Source organism: Enoplosus armatus, chromosome 21 (assembly GCF_043641665.1).
Source record: "Enoplosus armatus isolate fEnoArm2 chromosome 21, fEnoArm2.hap1, whole genome shotgun sequence".
Lineage (NCBI taxonomy): Eukaryota > Metazoa > Chordata > Actinopteri > Centrarchiformes > Enoplosidae > Enoplosus > Enoplosus armatus.
The window spans coordinates 20,027,521-20,047,707 of NC_092200.1; the positions used below are offsets into that span (position 1 = coordinate 20,027,521).

Below are 20,187 nucleotides of genomic sequence, written 5' to 3' on the forward strand. Positions count from 1 at the left end.
CATTTTAATTTTGCTGTAAGGTTTTTGAATGTACACCTCGTTTAAGGAATCTGACCGCATCAAAGCGTATGGATCTCGTGCATTTTTGCCACTCGATATATGTTTAGTTGGAAGGTAATTGCTGCTTTGTAATGTTATTTTTTTTAGAATTGTTTTACTTGTGAAATGCACTATAGCGAGGCAGGAGCAGAGGAGAAGATCTCCCAACCAGGATCCCAGCTGAGTGAACCTGTCAATAACTGAACCTGACCACTTCCCTCATTGTTTGGTCAAGAGCAAGATAATCTTGACAACCAGCTGCCAGATGTTGTCGCCCTCGAGACAGGATTTAAGATTCTTAACCTAACCACTACTGGGTGGTACTAAACGAAAGGCCTCAGTTGGCTTCAAACCGAGCTAGAGCTCTCAATGTGTTGTCCGACACGTGGAAAGGCAAATGCTTTCATACCCAATCTCTCTCCAAGTTTGACGTGTTGAAAATCCGACCAAATTTTGTTTCACTTGCTTCATTCGAGCCTGTTCATATTAGCCAGTTTCTGGTTGGTTGGAGGGGTTTATTTTGTCTTGCCCTAACCAACTCATATCTCTCAGTTTGAAAAAAAAAATGACAGGGCACAATACCAGACTGGTTCGAATCACTGTCTTGGTATAAACAATGAATTATACGTAAGGGAAAATTCGGACCCTGCCTGCCTTTGCACCTCCACACGGCATGGTCCATCGCTGTGTGATGACTGGTTTTGGAAAGTTAACAATACTTGTTCGGACAGAAACGATTGTAGACAATTCATTGAGCACTCTGTTTGAAGCATGCTGACGCTTTAAAGAGTCCCCAACAGTTTGGTATTATTGGGTGCTGTCTTTACAGGCGCCTAGAGAGGATTTAGACTTTGTTTTTTAAATGTACAGCAATTTCAGCTGTTGCTTTTGCCAGTGCACAAGGTACCATTCTGCAGAGGATGGAGCCGGCGGCAAACTTCTCTCCTGGATTCATTTATCAAGGGTTGAGAGAGACTGACAAACAAAAACGGGCAGAACGAACAGCAAACCTCACATTATAAAGAACGAGACATCGAGACATTTCTATAGATAAAATAAAGCTCTGAGTCAAGATAACAAACTCTCCTTTCCTACCTTATTGGTATGTTAATACAATGTAAAGTTTGTTTTATCTGGCAGCTGTATTTGTATGTCAGATCACCTCTTGAGGAGTGAATTGTTCACAGCTGGTTCCATTTTAAGCCTACGTCTATAAGGGAGCAGGATGTCAGTGCATTGAAGCTGAAACACTGAGGAGGGCAATAACTTGACTTTTATACAATAAATACATCTGAAATAGCTCTCGTTTGTTTTGTTTTTCCCCAAACTGTTGATAACTTGAATGAGATTTACATGTTGTGAACTGAGATCCGTCTATGGATACACACAAAGCCATCTACTGTACTACCTACACTTGAAGCAACGAGCTCCTGGACGTACTTTGAGGGGTTTGGAAAAGTATTTTGGGAAACATTTGAAATATTAAACGGAGTGAGAATATGGAGCCCCAAAGTGGACATTATTAAATTAATAGTTTCTTTAATCATTTCAAAAACTACTGTTTCATGTTATTATTGCTTATCTATTTAAAGCTACAGTAGACAATATTGAATTATAATTTTGGTTGAAAGAACGAATTCTGACCATAGCATGTCACTAACAATATCTAGTTGAAGGGCTCCCTCAAATAAATGTGAGCACCCGTCCCCTTTATATTTAGTCTTTTTTTTAAAACTGGACCGGGTCTGACTTAAGCAACCAATCAGGGTTAGCTAGCACGTAACTGGCCAATCACATCGATTCTGTACCAAGGGCCTCTACAGAAGGCTCCACCCTCTGGATTGGAGTTGGAAGAGAGGAATCAAAACACAGGACCCCTGATCACTGATTGGTTGTTTGATTCAGACCTGATCCAGTTTTATTAAAAACTAAATACAAAGGGGGCGGGTGCTCACAGACACACATTTTCTTAAAGGAGCCCTTGAATTAGTTATCGTTAGTGGCGTGCAATGGTCAAAATTAGTCATTTCAACCAAAACTATAATTAGATAATATTGCCTACTGTAGCTTTAAGTTCAACTCATGAATATGTAATGTTACTTCAACACATACCCCCTTCCTCTCTCAAGCTAGCAAGCTCAACAATGTCTACCACATTTAGGTAGTTAGCACCCGTTAGCTAGAGCGACAGCAGTGCTAAAGTAATTCTGAGTCAACCAACTAGTCGCTGCTTTAAGTAAACACAGTACAAAGACAGAAACTAACCTCTTTCTTCTGATGTTTTGTAACCTAACATGGCTGCACATGCTACCTACCTAGCTGCAACATTAAAAGTGAAGAGACGATGGTAATGGCAGAAGCTGAGTGACATCGGCTGCATTTTGACTAAAGACTTAAGATCCTACTCAGAGGAAGTTACGCAACTTTGTGCAAGGCAAAAAGACAGCCTTTCTCTGTGGTCGCTATAGCTGACAGCAGCTAGCTAACGCTGCTATGATGCTGCGTAATAAACCGAGCTCACAAGCCGGCCTAGCTGGCTTGCTAGCTAGGTAAACATGAGCAGCCTGCTTGAGCCAAAGCATCAACGCTAAAGTGGTTCAGTTGCTTTGACATGAAATAAAAGTGTTGTGTGTGTGTGTGTGTGTTGGGGGGGGGGGGTTGTATACGTTTTACACAATTTATTCAAATGTTTATTTTATAGTGATCTCTCTATTTATTTAATATTGAACACTAAAGGGTTCCACATGAGAACGTAAGGAGTGAACAGGTGTCGTATTATAAAATACCATTGAACATGTCGTGGCCTGCTGATAGTGCATTAGTTAAATTAAAATCTATGCACACACACTTGTTTTTTTTGTGAATGCTTAAAGTGACTGTCAGGTGGAGATATTTTATGTCAATCTGTAAAGGAAACACACCCTCAAATGCACTGCTGTTGGAATCGGGCCGTCCCGTTTCACAACATTAGTAGCATATCTAATAGATAAGCTACAGAATCCCCCCCAGAATCTCAAAATCTTTGTTTTACATGATGAACACATTTGTACATGAGAAACATTAACATTTTGCAAAGGTGTGTCTCCAGACAGCAGATATCACTCTTGAGCTTCTTTGGATGACCCAAGGTCACGTTCACCACTGTGATGGGGTGAGCTCTGGTGTCTTCCCAGAAGCTCTTAGAAACTTTCTAATCGAGAGAACATTAAAAACGAAATGAATGTGAAGGTTTGATTTGAGTTCATTTTGATACTTCGTAGATGTTTCAGAGCTTCTCTCGCAGTCATGCGGGAAAACAAGTATTGCAGCTTATCGAGGACTCGTCAGGGAACCAACCCACGACTCCAAAGACAGAAATAAAATGAATGGAGTTCACCTCAGATCATGACCCAACGCATGAAGACATAATATACACCTACCTCATCCAACAGTGGAAGAAGTTACTCCGAACTTGCGGAAGAATTTCACGCTGTACTCGTCTGGACCCAAAGGCTTCCTCACTCAGGTGGTCAGGTGCCACTGGTGCTGGGCTCCTGGTGGCAGTGTGGGACATGTCGGGCTGGATGACAGCAGGTGGAGGGACAACAACAACAACAAAAAAAAGTCTGTGGGAACTGTTCTACAGCATGTGGGAAACCAGATGCTACCTCCAATTGGCCAACCCTCTCCAGCTGGGGGGAAAAGAAACAGAAGGCCCCCCCTCTAGGTTCCAGTCCGGCCACCTGACAGCTCACACACAATCATATTAGTTATTAAATGTTTGTGTTGTTGTGTTTTGCCACGTCCATATCTGTTGAAACACCTTTGTTTTGTCTGGCTTCGCCATTAATGGAAGATCATTTGTTTGTTCATTGTGCAGTTCACATTGTGTGTGCTTACATGGACACGCACGGATTAGAGGAGGAGGCCCCTAGCTACAGCACCTGTGGGGTCCCTCACCACCCCCACCCAAAATACATTTCAATCCACGATAGCATCAATAGCATGTGTGTTTTGTTGGAAAGTTATTTATGTGCACCAATGGACAGTGAGTGCACACACCAGTTTCTTTCTGTGTTAAAGGGACAAGTGCAGGACAGGGTCCCATCCTGCACATGCATTTAAAAATAAGTGCATTCAGGGGGAGCCCATGGAGAGACGTACACACGCACACATCAGTGTTCACCTACTATGTAAAATACTTAAAATGGTCTTATTAGCAGTAGTATTTTATTCTTTCTTCTTCTGCAGAAGTGTGTAAGTGAGTGTAAGAAGCAAAGCTGAGTGTGAACTTGAGCTCGTCAAAGCCTGTGTCGTGTTCATACACTCTGGTTTCAAATGAATGTAATAAAACTGACATGACAAACGACTGACCACCGTGCACTTCTTTAATCATGTATTTATTAGGACAGTATTGATTTATTATTTACATTGGTTTGATTACAAAATAACTGCACAGCAGGTTTTTGGCTTTAAAAAGTGATTGTGTGTGTGCAGAAGGGCATTCTTTCAGCTGCTCCAGGTGAGTCTGAACCCTGAGGGCAGGGTGGCGTACTGGGCTTGGAAAACGATGGAGACTTGATGGGAGGAGGCTGTGAAGGGAGCGATGTTGGTTTCCTGAACACATAGCAGAGAGAGGAGAAACTAATGACACGCCTGTAGATTCAAACTCATCGATCAGAGTCGTTATTGATTGGTGCCTATGCATCCTGTACATAGATGGGGAAGACACAGGAAAAACACAGTATCTATGTAGTGTCTACGGATGCTGGATCTCTTACTTTGGAAACCAAAAAAGTGTTGATACAAACACATGAAACATCCCGTCAGCTGTGTGTGTGTGTGTGTGTGTTTGTGTGGCCTAGTGGCTACCTCTCAGGCTGTCTGCTGCCTATGTACCCAATTAAAACGATTTACAATTTGCCACTCTCTGTTGACCCCCCCTGATTCTGATTTCTGATTCTGAACCAGCAGCAGTACAACACTTTCTTTTGCACTCTTTCTTTCTAGGCATGCAAAACACACGTTAAATCAGACCTGCATCAGATTTTATTTAGCGCTGTTACGCAGTCTTAAAACACCCCCATTTAAATAGAAAAAAGGTTTGGCCCCTGCTAGCTATTAGGCTCAGTAACGACCCCCCTGAGTCTGCTACATACCAGTCCGCAGTACGGTCCCACGGGCAGTGAGGAGGTGTCTGGGCCGTCATACAACTTCAAGAAGTTGTCCTGGCAATCTCCAGGGTCGTCGATGCTGATCTGGGCAAAAGTGACGGTCACCACGCGACCCCGGGGTGCCACGATGCCCCATTCACAGCGGGTGCCGTTGGGATAGGTGCCCGGGTAGTTTGGACTTGAGAATGAGCCGTGGTCTCCGTACAGGGTGCCTCCACAACCTGGTACAAAAACGTATCAAACCCAGAGGCTTAAGATGAAAGAAAAGCAGGGTAAGCAAGCAGTACTGTTACAAGCAGTAATATGACAATATCCAAAAACATCTGCCGCAAGACACACAACACACAACCTGGGAGAATAAAACCAGGTCAAAGGAAAAACATGGCCAGTACACACTTGCGTCTCTAGTTCTATAGTTCTATAAAGCCTCCAGACCTGGTCAAGAACCTCGGTTACTGTCCACCTGACTAAAATCATTTGTAGAAACAGTTCAGGTCTGACCGTGAGGGGAGGACGTCCATGTGGCCTCGAAGCCATCTCGGGCGAGGGAGAAGTCACTCTTGAAGCGTAAGTAGAGCAGGTTGGATTGTGGGAAGACGGGGCTGGGCAGGGTGCTGCCGCACAACCGGTCAATCAGCGGTGAGTCCGCCGTGCTGCCATTACGGATCTGGGAGACAGAGAGCGCAGTGAGTCCCCGAGTCCCTGACACATCAGAACTTTTCATGTGCAAAGACACTTCATGGCCTGGGGCTGTTTTTCCTGGTGTGGGCCCCCCTTTGCGCTAATGAAGGGGAATCTTTACTATACAGCAGGTGATACATTTGCCGTATCGTAAGGCAAATGCATGATGTATATGGCAAATATGCATATTTTATGTTGTGATTATTGACGTCATTCATGTTGACCAGTTAGCCTCATTCAGGACATACAGTGTGTGTGTTCTTGTACACTTATTTTTGAGGTGTGAGATGGAGGAGCTAGATGATGCAGGTAGTCAGTGAACGTGTGTGTGTGTGTGTGTGTGTGTGTGGTGGGGGGGTTGCTGCTGGTCGTTTTACCTCCAGGTAGTCATATGCACAGAGGTTGTGGCTCTCCATGTCGAAACTGTTAAAGAAGAAGGAGATGTAGCTGTTCTGCGGTGCCTTCAGGATGATGGTGCAGTCAATGTTGTAGGGGTAGGTGTCAGGCCAGCCCGGACTCTTTAGGTAGCCGTATTCCTGTTCATAGGTTCTGCTGCAGCCTGGAAACCACCACCACGGTCAGAGCACTTATCTGGAAATCAGGCTCCCTCAAACCCTATTGTGCAGTTTTCTTTGGGACTATTTCTCCGGGAAAAGGAAACAATTCTGTTGAATTTTGTCAAATGCTGTGAGCAGCACAAATGAAACCTGGAACATTAAACCTAAACTATCTGCATGGATAGGTACCAATAGATGGAAAAGGAAAAAATATCCTGACATGTTTCAGAACAGGTTGCACTGATTTCACAGTATTTACGTAGTTGGAGTCTCGGTCAGTGACGCTGTGCTGTCTGGTGGGAAGGTGTGAATGTGCCCTCTATAGAGTGTTGCAGGGATGACATATTTTTGCAGAAAATAAGCTCTGTGGCGAAACAAAAGTTTTAAGATACTTACACGTTTTGTTCAGCGAGATAATCTTCACTAACGAACACCACTTTTATAATTTTTGATGCCTAAATGGAATCGGCAGAAGTAAAGAGCTAACGTTAGGCTATAAACAAACTACACCGCGGTCGCATTACTTCAACATTACCACCACTAAGCTTAACTTTTAAGAGAATATAGATAGATATAGATATATAGACAGATAGATATAGAGTATAAACACAACGAGGCTGTAAAGGCGGACTAGTGAGTAGATGACTTTCCGTGTTCGGCACGAAGACGTTTAATGTCCGCGACAACCTCTGTAGTCTCATTTAGCCGCTTGTTAGCTACTGCCTTTTTTAAGACGCGTAGAAGCTTCAAAATTCACGAATGGGGTATCTACTGACGTATATTTATGTTGTAGAACAAAAGTGTTAACCACAGACCTCATTTCAGGCAAAAACCCCTTCAAAAAACCCATTGACTTTGAGACGAGGGAACCGGAAGTGTAAAAAATGCTAACTAATTTCGGGGTTTTAGGACTCGTACCCGCAGCAGGTTCAAAGCTTCCATCTTTTTCTCAACCAAGCTTGCATGCGTGATAGTGATGCACACGCTTTGAAGTCCCAAGTTATTTAATGAAATCAATAATGGATATGCAAGTGTGCCTCTGCTCCACAGGATATTTTGGTTGCCATCTTGTGGCAGGTACCTACTGGTGGTCTGATAGGTGAAACTCAGTCCATTTCCTGTCATGAAGGCGTCAGATTTGAAGTGCATGAGGACGGTTCTGCCGTAGCTGTAGAAGTCCACCAGATGAGCATCCGATGCACAGAACCTATGTGACTGCCCGTAGTCCCCCTGGAAACACATTCAGAGTGGATATTTTAACTCTATCTAGCTTATAAGTTATTGACCAAATTACAAAACTGCTCCTTTGCTCATTGGTCTTGTTGCCTATGATGCAGCACCTTTGGGTCCAGTCCCTGTCTGAACTCACCACAGGCCAGTCCTTAATCTCCAGGTAGTTTGTGGAGCAGCTCTGGCTGGGCTGGAGGACAAAGATCTGGACTGACACTTTGATGGTTTCCTGGGCCGGGGCATCCAGGATCCAGCGGCAGGAGGTGTAAGGCGGATAGGCATTGGGGAAGGAGGGTGAGGTCAGGGTCTGGGTGGTGGTCGTGGAGTTCAGAGTCCCGCCGCAGAGCACTGAGGGAAGGCAGACACAGCGAGAGTTTTGGAACATGTAAAGGAGCTACACATGATTCTAAGGACTCCAAGTTCAGTGTGAACATCGTGCATGTTGGTGTGTGTGAAACAATTTAAAGTGATCAGAAACTGTAGGACTCAATAATATATAAAAGCGAATGAGAAGGATGAAGGATCATCTCACTCCGTCACGGAGGTCAGCTCACTAAAACAACAGTGCATACGTACCACATGACCAGGCAGCCAACAAACACAGAGCAGCAAATTAAAGATGTCCACCAGTGGGATTTATTGTCCTTAATAATGAAGAATAATAATTGGGTCAAGCACGCTCAGGCATCAGGAGTCTGATAAAGTAGGCACAAAGCTTGGATGGGAGTGACCTGTATCTGCGGCCTGAAGCTAAGCCAGGTAATGAGCGCTGACAGACGCCTTTCTATGTGTCATCTTTACAGTGCCACTGTGTTTTCAGAGGGCTATGACCTGTTATTTCAAATGGACTGAAGGGTAGCAGTAACTCTTCAAAATCCTAGTGGCAACACTTATCTCAGTACATTTTTATGGAAGACAAACGGCATTAACGAACAACCCGTTCAGCTCATTTCAGTCCTTAGGCCCCAAGTCCAACTCCCAAAAACACCATGGAGCGATCCAAACAGCCTGACTAAGGAGACCTCGATCCTGTGGTGCCAGCAGGTCGCTGTTACTGTTGTTATCATTAGTTATTAGTTATCATTAATGTCCACTTGTGTCCACTTTGCTTTGTTTGTGTCTGAACCCACGTTCTACATGGGTGCTGACTGACAGGACTGACTGGCCAATGATGGCGTCTTACAGCCTAAAGCCTTCAGATGAAGATGGAGGCTTGTGTCTGCGGCAGAGAGAGTGTCTTACATGGCTCGGCTCTGTAGGTGGCGTTGAAGCCGCGTCTCTGCACTGAGCTGTCCGTGACGAAGTGAACAGTCAGGAAGTTTCCACTGGATACAAAATAAGACGGGATGGAGGTTCCACAAAATGTCCCGACCAGAGGGAAGTTAGTGTTGTCACCGTCATACACCTGGATGGAGAAACACATACATTAAAGACATTAACAGAAAACAAATCTATATATCATTTGTCAACGTAGACTTGTCCTACAAGAAGGACATGTCTGACCAAATGAAGTGTGTCTGATAGCTAGGATCTAGGATCATCATTTTGCAGTTGGACATAAGTTCCACTGAAGCAGAACTGTACAATACTATTACAAATACTATTACAGTGTCTGGGGGCTCTTTACTTTGACGTAGTCATAGTGGCAGGTGGAGGAGCTCTCAAGCTCAAAGGTGCTGAAGGTCAGGTTGATGACCCTGTTGACCGGCATTTCGATGGTCCACAGGCAATCCATCCTGGGCTCATAGCGCCCATCCAGGTCTATATCTGGAGAACCAAACATGCCCATGGGCATGGACAGGTAGCCACCACATCCCTGTGCTGGACCTGCAGGCAATTCAGAAACAAAAGACTTGTTGAGCACTTCTTTAACCTTAGAATGTGTTGTTATAAGAAGGCCTCCTCAGACTGGCTTCTCCAAGCAGGAAAATAATAATGTCTGCTATGATTTGGCGCTGTATAGATAAAATAAAATTGAATCGATAACACCTGCAGCTCAGGACAGAAATGGCAGACCCTGTCTGGCATCTAACATCATCTGTGACAAAGGTGCTTCATTGCATGCATGAGCTCTCCTCAGAGACCTACCCAGGGTCTCACTGTAAACAGCCCTCCAGCCAATCCCATTCACTGTGGCGTCTGTCCTGAAGACCATGTACAGCTGGTTGGTGGAGGAGCGCAGATCGGGTGGGAGTGCTGCACCACAGAATCTCCCCAGCAAAGGCGCCAGGGTGTCCTGTCCGTCATACACTGCCACGTAGTCATAGCGACAGGAGGAAGAGGCTTCCAGGTGGAAGGTGTTAAACCTGTGGAGAGATAACGGGAAACATGACCTCAAGGTTTAGGTCCTCAAAGATTACTGGAACCTGTCCTGTGCAACCCTGATCTAGACTTAGCATAATGGGGACCAACAGGGAACGCTTTGATTTTGTCCAAAATGTTTAAAAGATTTTGTGGTCAGAAAATCCCATAAAAAAATCTGTTAAAACTGAAACCAAACATGTTATTTTCTATTATTCTCTATTATTTTCTATTATTTTCCTGGTTGCCTGCGGTTTGTTTTCCTCAATTTGGTTATGTTACATAAAATAATATTAGATAATCTGTGAAATGTATGAGTACTAATTCCACACTTCTGCCCTCCTGTTCTCTCTTTACATTGCTCACAGATGTATTAATACCAGTGTAGTTTGTAGTTTATGAATGATAGTGTGAAATGATGTGTTACAGATTCATGATGTCCTCCATTTTTACCAAAAATATGCCAGTAGCCATTTTTAAGGCTTGAAAACCATTGTGGCCTCTAAGAGCTTTATTTCACCCAACTAAAAGACACTCCAGTCTAGTCCTGCAGTCCAGTTCATCTCTTACTTGAGATCCACCACTCTGTTTGGTTGGACCATGATATGGTAGGTACAGTTGATGTTGTGGTGGTAGTTGGTCATGGACAGTGCCGGACTGCTCACTGAGCCCATAGTGCTGTTGAAGAAACCACCACATGCTGTAGACGCACAGAAAAAGAAAAAAAACAAACAAAAAGATGAAATGTACTCTGTCCCCTAGTCTCTGAGCGCTCAAGAAGCATCACATTTCGTTCATTTGAATGTCTTACATTGTTTTATTTTTGTTTACTACAGCTACAGTTTTATGAAGTTTTACAGCTCGTCTTTACTTACGGATGGCTCTGTACTCTGCCATGAAGCCATTGTCGCTGATCACAGAGTCAGAGTAGAAGTGGAGTAACATGGGGCCAAAGGTGGAGAAGGGCCCCGGGACGCTGCTACCACACAGAGTGCCAATAGCAGGGCCACTAGTAGCCAGGTTGTAGATCTTCAGCCCATCGTACAGACAGGTGGAGTGTGCTAGACAGACAGAGAGACAGGCCACTCACTCAACAAATACCTTCCTGCTGTTCAAAGAGTACAAAACATTTCCTCCCAAAGGTGCCACTCTGGTGATTATACCAAGAGTCTTTGTCCACAAGTTTGCTATTGCAAACACTTGCCTTCTACTTGGAACACCTGAAAGGTGAGGACAACCACAGTCTGCTGTCCGGCATCTATGGTGTAGTTGCAGTTGGAGTGATCAGGGTAGTTGGCTGGATAATTTGGAGAAACCACACGGCCGCTAGGAGCTGTGAAGTTTGCCCCGCACCCTGACGAACAGAAGACATAGACTCAGACTCCCGTCTTTGACTTTAGTTTGGACCCCCCCTCATACCCCAACCCAACGTGCCTGCCGTCTCAGCCAGGGCCATGTCTTATGAAAGCTGGGGCTGAAAGCTATTTCTTACTGAGATTAAAATGCAAATAAATCATCCACGCAGAATCACAAGCTTCCAGTCTCAAAAGAACTTTACTAGGTAACATGTCTTGGCTGCCTGGTTCTTACTGGTGCTGAAGAAGGCCAAGAACCCCCTGCCAGGGGCTTCAGTGGCCTGGAATCGGCTTGTGATGATGTTGTATGGAGCGACGACGGGGCCCGGGGCCACCGAGCCGCAGCCTGTCGACAGCAGAGCCTCAGTATTTTGGGTCTGACCTGACCACACCTGCAGGAAAATGCACTCTGATTCAGAAATGGAACATTGTTTTAAAGATACAGAGTACACATCTGAGTTTCAAACTACGACTAGTGGATTAACTGCCTGTTACTTGGACATGAACTGATATTGTGATCCTTAAAATGGGAGGTTGCATATCATGGTTCCTTTGTACAAGTATACAAGGGTTCTGGGTTTGGCGATGTAGCAGGTAGGCACACTCACAGTCACATGTCATTTGTCCTATTGACTGGTTGCAGAACATCAGGAATGTGGGTCTTATCTAATACTAATTTGTCAGGGGCAGATGCCAAAGAGGGGAGAGATAGCAGGAGGAATGAAACACAAGTGCAAGAAAGAACAAAGCTCATGAGGTTTTTGGGGTGTGTGCGGGTTTGACCGATCTGTCGTAGAGATTTGAAGTGGACCTGGTCTAAACTGTGTCAGGTCGCTTTAGCTCAGGTCAAGGCCATTTTGTCCAGCACCCCGGTGCTTGAAAGACCAGCTGCGTACTATTTCCAAGAAGCTAAACATCAGTGAGCATATTCAACTACTGAGAAAGAAGCCCGAGCCTTTCAGGTTTGTGTCGACAGTGGTGACAAGGTAGGGGTTTACGATCCTGGCCAAGCTCCATCATGCCAATGCTTGAGTAGTAGTCAATGTCCTATCCAGGGGGCTGAGAGAATTCTAGGTCAAGGTTGAAGCTTGCATATATTGACCATAACCTGGAATTCTCTCATAGTGGTATACCTTCCTTATCTCACTCTACCTGGGAAGATCTTCTTGTGTAAATGATGTAAATGATATTTTTATCGGGGTGGGAATATCACAGTAACATGGCTGTTATTTGTCCTGTTGATATGAAGCGACACTGCAGGGAACCATGCGTTAGGTAAGACCCACGGTTGCACTCAGCATATGTTGTGGCCTGTAACTAGCCGGTATAGCCTCAAGGCTTGGTATTGCCCCAGATACTTTAACACATGTAATACATCAAATCACTTCTCCACTGTACCTATGCCGTGAGACACACATAGTCCTGCACTGTAGATGTTTGTCAGTTTAACTTGTCTGCTTCATCTTACATTATTTTCCAAGCTCTGGTAATTACCAAACAAAAAGTTATCATAACGATAGAACCAATGGCCAAAGTCATTTCAGTCATTTAAAAAACGTACAACTGGGCAAGCTAGCACTTAAGCTAACAGTAACATTAGTTTCTCTAGCTGGTGTGACCACCATAAAGAAACTGCAGTCTGTATTTCTTCACATTATTTGAACATCTTTCTGCTGCAGCTCAGCGCTGGTACCTTGATGTAGCTGCTCTGGCAGGTCCCGGTGCTGTCTGGAATTTGGAAATCACTGCTGAAGCTCATCTCCAGGTGGTTTCCCTCATGGGCAATGATCTGCCAGGAACACTCCACATTGGCTGGGAAGTTCTGGGGATAGTTTGGAGACTTGATTGTTCCCGTATCAGCATGGATCACCCCTCCACAGCCTGGCAAAAAAACAAACAAACCCAAAAATAAGTGACTGAATAGCGCGTGTATAGAATGATCACACCAAGGAAAGATGGAGAACACTGATAAAAAGGACCGAATGAGCTTCACTCACAGGGTTGCTGGTCTCATCCTTAGGGAGTGAAAACTCCCTGGTGAGAAGTATAGTGTGGACTGTTCTCAGAACAGCCTGTATAGCCCTACGTCTAAGTGGGAATTGAATGGGTCTCCACAAAGCAATGTAATGTAATCCTCAACTGTTCACTGCTCAACCAAATGTCATCCAACAACAATCAAATACATGCAAGTACATATTGCATTGTATAATGACTTGTACCGTGCCGCTAATTGTACTGATTACATTGTAAGCAAATTATTGCAGCCCTTTCAGTTCATACATCGTCTATAAAATAGTACATCTTCTTCACTGGACCAGGTCCAGATTGTGACAATGCAGATGGCCACTGGTTCTGCTCGAGGTTTCTGCCTCTTTCTCCTTGCCACTGTCGCCAAAGTGCTCGCTCATGGTGGGAACTGTTGGGTCTCTGTAATAATATTATAGAGTGCGGTGCTCTATATGTAAAGTGCCATGAGAAAACGTTTGTTGTGATTTGGTTGCTATATAAATACAATTGAATTGAATTGAAATAAAACCTGATGTGGATTGGGCATGAGAATGTTCCAAGCTAGCACCTGCCACATTAACCCATACGTACTGGGACACAATGCTTTCTGCCCCTTTACCTGCACTGTCTGGCCCTGTCACAGAGGACAAAGCACTTTATAACCAACCATCCCTCCACACATGATGCAGTTACAGTAAAGATTTGATATGATATGGCAGCTGTTGGATCCCTGTGTTGACCGAAACGTGTGTACTTACTACATGCACTTCTATCATAGCTAGTGTAAAAACCCACCTGAGGAATCAGCAGACCAGGAGGCCATAAAGCCTCCTCTGGACACACTGTGGTCAGCCAGGAAGACTACAGCAAGCTTGTTGGATCCTGACTGGATGGTTCCTGGGGAGGTGGTCCCACAGTACTGGCCAATAACAGGGGAGCCAGGGGACCCTCCGTTAAAGATGGTGACAGAGTCCCAGCCACATTGAGAGTGGGGCTCCAGGTTGAAGTAGCTGAAGGTTAGCTGCAGTAAGATGGGGGGGGGGGGGGTCGCAATTAGAAAACTGTCACTGTAATGGACAACTCACAGTGTGACTCTGTCTTTGCACACCTGGATTCTTTGAGTTCACTTACTGCTCCAGGCCATGGTGTAGACTCACCGTGATAGTGTGGCCCACTGGAGCCTCTAGTAGCCAAGCACAGCGACTGGGGCTGGGGTAGATGTTGGGGTAGTTAGGACTGGATAGCACCCCTCCCTCACCGGTCTGCCAGCCTCCACACTCTGCAAAGAGAGCATGATTCATATAAGGACTGCAATGGTAACATTGAGACTGTTAGACTGTTAGACACTAATCTCATATACACGTGGAGTTAATGAAGCTGTCAGTGTCAGTCTTACCGGAGAACAAGTACTTGGCCTTGAAGCCCAGGTCTCCCTGGGAGGCATCAGTCCGGAAATGGACCCAGAGCTCTGGGGTAAAGACCATAATGGGAATTCTGGGGACAGTCTGCCCACAAAACTTGGCCAACAGGTCCCCATCTGAGTCACCTGAGGGAGGGGATAGAAAGTGGGCAGTATATAACCCATTCATGCACCCTGTATCTTTCCAAGACCTGTTTTTCCATGCAGAGACCACTCCAAGCACACCTACAGTAATATGTGCAGGGGTACATGAGGGGTACGTCCAGGGGCACACCCCGGACATGTTGTCAGTCAATCACAGGACAGACGACCCCACCCACAGTCAGATCATACATGTGGAGATGATGCATACATACGATGATGTTGAAAGCGTCCCCTTCCAGCTACACTCTTTTTATGTCCCGAACATGCAAGGAAACAGTTTTAGTCCTGTCCATAACCATAACAACCATAACAATATCTCTCAAATATTAAAGGCCCGCTATTATTTAAAAAAATATATATATATATAATTAGCTATTAGATAAAAGACTGAACGTTGAACTATCTTTATTTATGCAGGTGACATAGTTAGTACTCTCACTGAGGACCCTCGTCGTGTGCATTGTCTTTATGATTTAAGACTTCCGAAGTTGCCCGTTCTGACAGAATCATCAGACAGACAAAGTCGGTCTAAGAAAAATTAGCCTATTCAAAACAGTCTTTCCATAAGCTTAACGCCATTGAGCGTTTCTGCCAGGACACAGGTCTGGACACCTCTGGAGCGCTCCGAAACATCAGCACGCATAGGAGTCACTTTAATTGCTTTTACTCCTAAAAAGTAGCACCAAAAATCTTGCACTTGTGTCAATTTATGGTCACTTAAGAGTGATTTCCAACTTTGAGACACTTGATAAATATGGGCCCTGATCTCCAACATATCTTGTATCATATATGTCATGCCATGATTTCTGATCTAACTCATATTCATTTTATTATTATTTGGAATCTGGGGTGGGAAAAATTGCGCTTTGGAAGTCCCATCAGCAGCCATAAAGCTGGCGCCTGTTGTAATGACTGTTCATTTGGCAGTTATTCAAAAATAGGGAGCAGGTGTCTTGTTTTTATTTCTTACAATTTTATTACGTTTAATAATATAATAATATGTCATTTTGAGATAAAGGATATTGCAGTTCTTTTCAAAGTCAATGAGAGGGTCCAATGAATATATCAATAATACGGGTCTTGCTTTTTTTCAGATAGATTGGAAGATTAAGCCCCCCTCCCCACCCCAGCCATGTCCATACCATCTCAATAATGGTAAACTACCAAAAACTTTGGCTTTCTGAAAACAAAGACAAAGAAAACAAGACTTTTCCTGTGTTGTTCATTTTCTAACTACTCTATAAAAATATAGGCCCTCCTCCCAAACAACAAACAACAAATAGTTCGATTTCGAGATATCTTGTGTGCACAGTTGAATTCTGGGAGTAAGATTGGCTCTGTCAACACACGTGTAGTAGACAATAGCACTGTATGCACTTAAATCATTGATATATATGATACCAAAGCCCATATGCAAACAGAAACCAACATACTGGACAGTTAGTGGTCTGTAGACATTGAAATGTGACCAGACTTTGAGTCTTGTCACTCATACTTAAGAGTACAGTGAAGAAAAGAGTGGAGTTTGAATCAGCCCTCTGTGTGGCACTCACCTAAGCGGAACTGGAGGTAGTCTGACTCACAGGTCTGGTGGTTCTCCAGGTGCAGGTCTTCTATCAGCACCACAATAGAGGAATTGGTGTGCTGCTGGTTCTGGATCAGCCACTCACAGTTGAGGTTGTTGCTGTAGTTGGACACCAGGTACCCGGGGGAAGTGAAGTTCCCGCCGGCTGGGTCGTTCAGGACTCCACCGCACTCTAACAGGGCACAATTAACACGACAATTAACAGTTAACACAATGCAATTCACCAGCAGCACAAACTGCATCCTCCACACTGACAAAAACTCAACATTATAGCCTTGAGGAAGGACGCATTGCAGGACTGGTGTATTAGATTGCGTTAGCCTGGTAACTGAGTGTACTGGGAGGGGGGTCTGCAGACTAATAAACTCAAGAGACTGTGATTTTCAAGGACAAAGCTCGTCATGTGGCTTCATGGGCCACACGTATTTACCTTCAAAGAACGAAGCAGAGCCGCCACCATGGGAGTTACTCTGGCCGGTTTAACAAACAGTAAGGCAGCGAGGAGGCTCTAATTAATCAAACACTAATCCTAAAGGCTCCTTAAATAGTGACATAGTTGAGGTGATGTTGAAGAAAGACAAGGAATAGTGAGAGTTGGAAACATAAACAATGGAAATTCAAGAAGCACTCTGGTGGGATGATCCGGTGGCTGAAGGAGCTGCCCGTCGTTCAGTATGCGTTTTGCCCAAGGGGGCATCTTACCTGCAGGCTCCTCGGAGGAGTAAGAAGCCATGAAGCCACCGTTGGACACAGAGGCGTCAGTGCGGAACACAACGGTCATGGTATTGCCGGAGGAGCGCACCTGGGTGCCTTCTGGAACTGTGCCACAGAATCGCTGCAGGCGAGGGGCATCGACCGCCAAGCCGTTCAGTACCTGGAAGACACAGAGGTTACCATGGAGACACAGAGGGACCGGTACTTCGAGGAACAGGTCTTCCATTGGAGTTATGACACAAAGATCTTTGTCCATGAGTGAAACAGTGAAAATCCAACGATTTTAATTTCACTTCCATCTAAAACATGAGCCGTTCATCAGGTCATTATGGAGATGAGCCCTTGTGTTTTTCATTTATCTTCATCACTCTTCTGATCCCTTTAAAACAGCCAGTGGTATAACTTACATTTCTGTGGTCAATGATACACCACTGTTAGGTCATTATGAATTCCTAGTTGCCTTTAGATTTCAACAGAAAACATTTCCCCACTGACACTGACCGGCGTTTAAATACATTTGAGGTGAATGGAATACATTTTGTGGTGTGAAAACCATGACAAGAAATTCAATAAATTACGAGAGCAATTGAAATTGTGGTGACCAACTACATCCTGGTTAAATAAGAGAACATGAACGAGGAGCAAGCTAAAGTGGAGAAGGTAAAGTGATGAAACGTAAGGAAATGTGGGCTGAGGGGGACTCACATCAACGTAGTCAAATGCACAGGAAGTACCAGAACCCTCCAGCCGCAAGTCATTGATGGTGAGCGTGACCCGGCGGCCTGGCGACACCACCAGCTCCCAGCGACACACCCGGCTGTGTGGGTACAAGTTGGGGTAATTGGGAGAGGAGATGGTTCCTGAGGGGGCATTCAGCTCTCCTCCACAGGCTGCATCAGGAGGAGAGGAAGATTACAACAAAGAGGCGTTTTCTAAAATGAAATGTTTGAAATGTTACACACTGAACATGTAGAAATGTTATATTTAGCTTCCTTATAAAAGTGCCAACATATCAAATATATATAAAACGTCATCACAAGCCACCAGAGCATTTTCACTTCCGATCCGAAGGTACCCAGGTTACATGATGTGAAATGGAGCAAAGCAGCAAATCATTACAGTGGACATGGTTGCAACCAGCAGATGTTTAGCGCTTTTACTGGATAGAAATACACAAAAAGGGTTATGGCTTACAGAAGGTCTAATACTGCCAGCAGAGAGCACACTGACAGTACGGTCAGTGCAAAATGAATGACAGTCAATGGGAGATCTAGCCCATAATGGCTGGCTTATAACAGAGTTAGATTATTGGGCACTGGTATAGTCACTGTGAGTGAGGATGTAACTTTCACCTTATTTACACCTGCGTTAACATGCATGTGCTTTAAGGTTAAGAAATCCAGATGCGTGTTAATGCCAGGTTTAAATGCTCTAGGAAAGTGGTGACTGTGAGAAAGGAGAACTAAAGTGTTGTGTGTTGAAATGTTCCAGAAGTAAGGGAACCCGATTCAAATTCACTCCATTCGTCCAAAGACAGGTGGGACATTTTCAAAGATGTAATCATTTCTTGGGCGGCCTTGAACAAACGTTATGCGTTAACGCAGTCAGAGACTGTGGTGGGTCAGCAGCTTGACAGACCGCACGGTCAGTCGAGAGGCAAGCTACATACAGGGGGTGGATGACATCAGACCAGGGGACTCATTTATAAAACAGACTTACGATCAATTTTGATCTTAAGCAGAAAACCACGTATAAGTCGATATTTATAAAACCTTTCTTTGACGTGGAAATGGTCTGATCTCTAAGAAAACTTAAGCAGACTTAATGTAAGTGATTCTCCTGCTGGTTATGTAGGGGTACTGCAGGTGTGATCAATTAATTGCCAGGTGCAAGGTGTATATATATATATACTACTATAAATACTGTGTCGAATTAGAGAGAAGTAACCGTGGCTGTCCTTGCGTAATTGGAAGACATTGAAAACCTTTTTTAAGGGAGAGACCGGAATGACTTTTTTTGCGCATGATGATCCATGGCTTATAAGTCGCTGTCGTCTCCCAAGAAATGTTCTGGAACATTTGTGCTCGGATTTAGCTCCTCATCTGGAAAGGAAGACACGCTGTAATCATGCAATACCCGCATCTGTCCAAGTTCTGTCCACTTCGGGACATAAAGGGGAAATCGCCGTAAGGCAGATGCAGTCAATTTTAAGTTAATTTGAGATTTATAGATCACAAGTGCGTAAGATGCAAACGGGCTTCTTAGACCCTGCGTAAGCAAGGTTTCTTTAAGCTCAGTATGTTTTATGAATCGAACGTAAGGACAGCGCCTGAAATGATCTTTAGATTAAGTTCAAGGTTAAATCAAAGAACATTTTTATAAATGAGGATCATTAAATCATGGATAAGTTCAACCTGAAATGAATCACTGTTCACCTGTTGAAATCATGCATCAAATTCTTACATCAAGTGCTGCACTAGATGCTGATTTATCACGCAATATGGACAGCACGCCCCACATTGGTTTTCACAGATACCCTCAGTGAGAGCTTGTACCAACACTCACATATGCATCTTGACTGCATGTGTAAATATGTAAATGTAATGTGATCCTGCAGCAAACAATCTTTTAGGAAAAATTATCCTACCTTCGACGCTGGCTTCAAATGACAGACTGAAGCCGGCTGCATTTCCGCTGGCGTCGCTGACAAACCTGACATAGGCAAAACTGTCCGCCGTGTCCATGGCAGCCGGAAGGTTACTGCCACAATGTCGGCCCAGTAGGCGCCCTACACACACACACAAAACAACACAGGAAGTCCATCTAATACTGGGTCTGTGATTTGATCCTGTTTATTTACAACTGCACTGGTGTGAGCAAGCTAGTAACACAAACTGATGGTGTGTGTGTGGGACTTATTTCAAAACTCCAGCTGTGCTGTTATGTCCCTCCCCCTCCATTTTTCCTTGTGTCGGTGTATGTTCAAGCAATCGTGTAGCTT

The 20,187-nt window shown here is 44.4% G+C and overlaps 1 protein-coding gene across 1 annotated transcript in view; it reads right to left on the reverse strand.

Annotated features, from left to right (window-relative positions):
* Positions 1-4,527: 4,527 nt before the first annotated feature.
* cubn (cubilin (intrinsic factor-cobalamin receptor)) overlaps positions 4,528-20,187 on the reverse strand; it is a 64,639-nt gene continuing 48,979 nt past the window's right edge. The window contains exons 47-67 of the mRNA XM_070927946.1: positions 19,834-19,974; positions 17,892-18,076; positions 17,175-17,346; positions 16,441-16,644; positions 14,720-14,869; positions 14,481-14,602; positions 14,119-14,344; positions 13,010-13,197; positions 11,552-11,708; positions 11,166-11,315; positions 10,837-11,022; positions 10,532-10,661; positions 9,749-9,966; positions 9,288-9,487; positions 8,903-9,065; positions 7,800-8,008; positions 7,516-7,660; positions 6,251-6,432; positions 5,694-5,859; positions 5,178-5,413; positions 4,528-4,635 (exon numbers count right to left, since the gene is read on the reverse strand). Coding sequence (XP_070784047.1) covers positions 4,528-4,635; positions 5,178-5,413; positions 5,694-5,859; positions 6,251-6,432; positions 7,516-7,660; positions 7,800-8,008; positions 8,903-9,065; positions 9,288-9,487; positions 9,749-9,966; positions 10,532-10,661; positions 10,837-11,022; positions 11,166-11,315; positions 11,552-11,708; positions 13,010-13,197; positions 14,119-14,344; positions 14,481-14,602; positions 14,720-14,869; positions 16,441-16,644; positions 17,175-17,346; positions 17,892-18,076; positions 19,834-19,974 — 3,638 coding nt within the window. The remainder of the gene's footprint in view (positions 4,636-5,177; positions 5,414-5,693; positions 5,860-6,250; positions 6,433-7,515; positions 7,661-7,799; positions 8,009-8,902; positions 9,066-9,287; positions 9,488-9,748; positions 9,967-10,531; positions 10,662-10,836; positions 11,023-11,165; positions 11,316-11,551; positions 11,709-13,009; positions 13,198-14,118; positions 14,345-14,480; positions 14,603-14,719; positions 14,870-16,440; positions 16,645-17,174; positions 17,347-17,891; positions 18,077-19,833; positions 19,975-20,187) is intronic.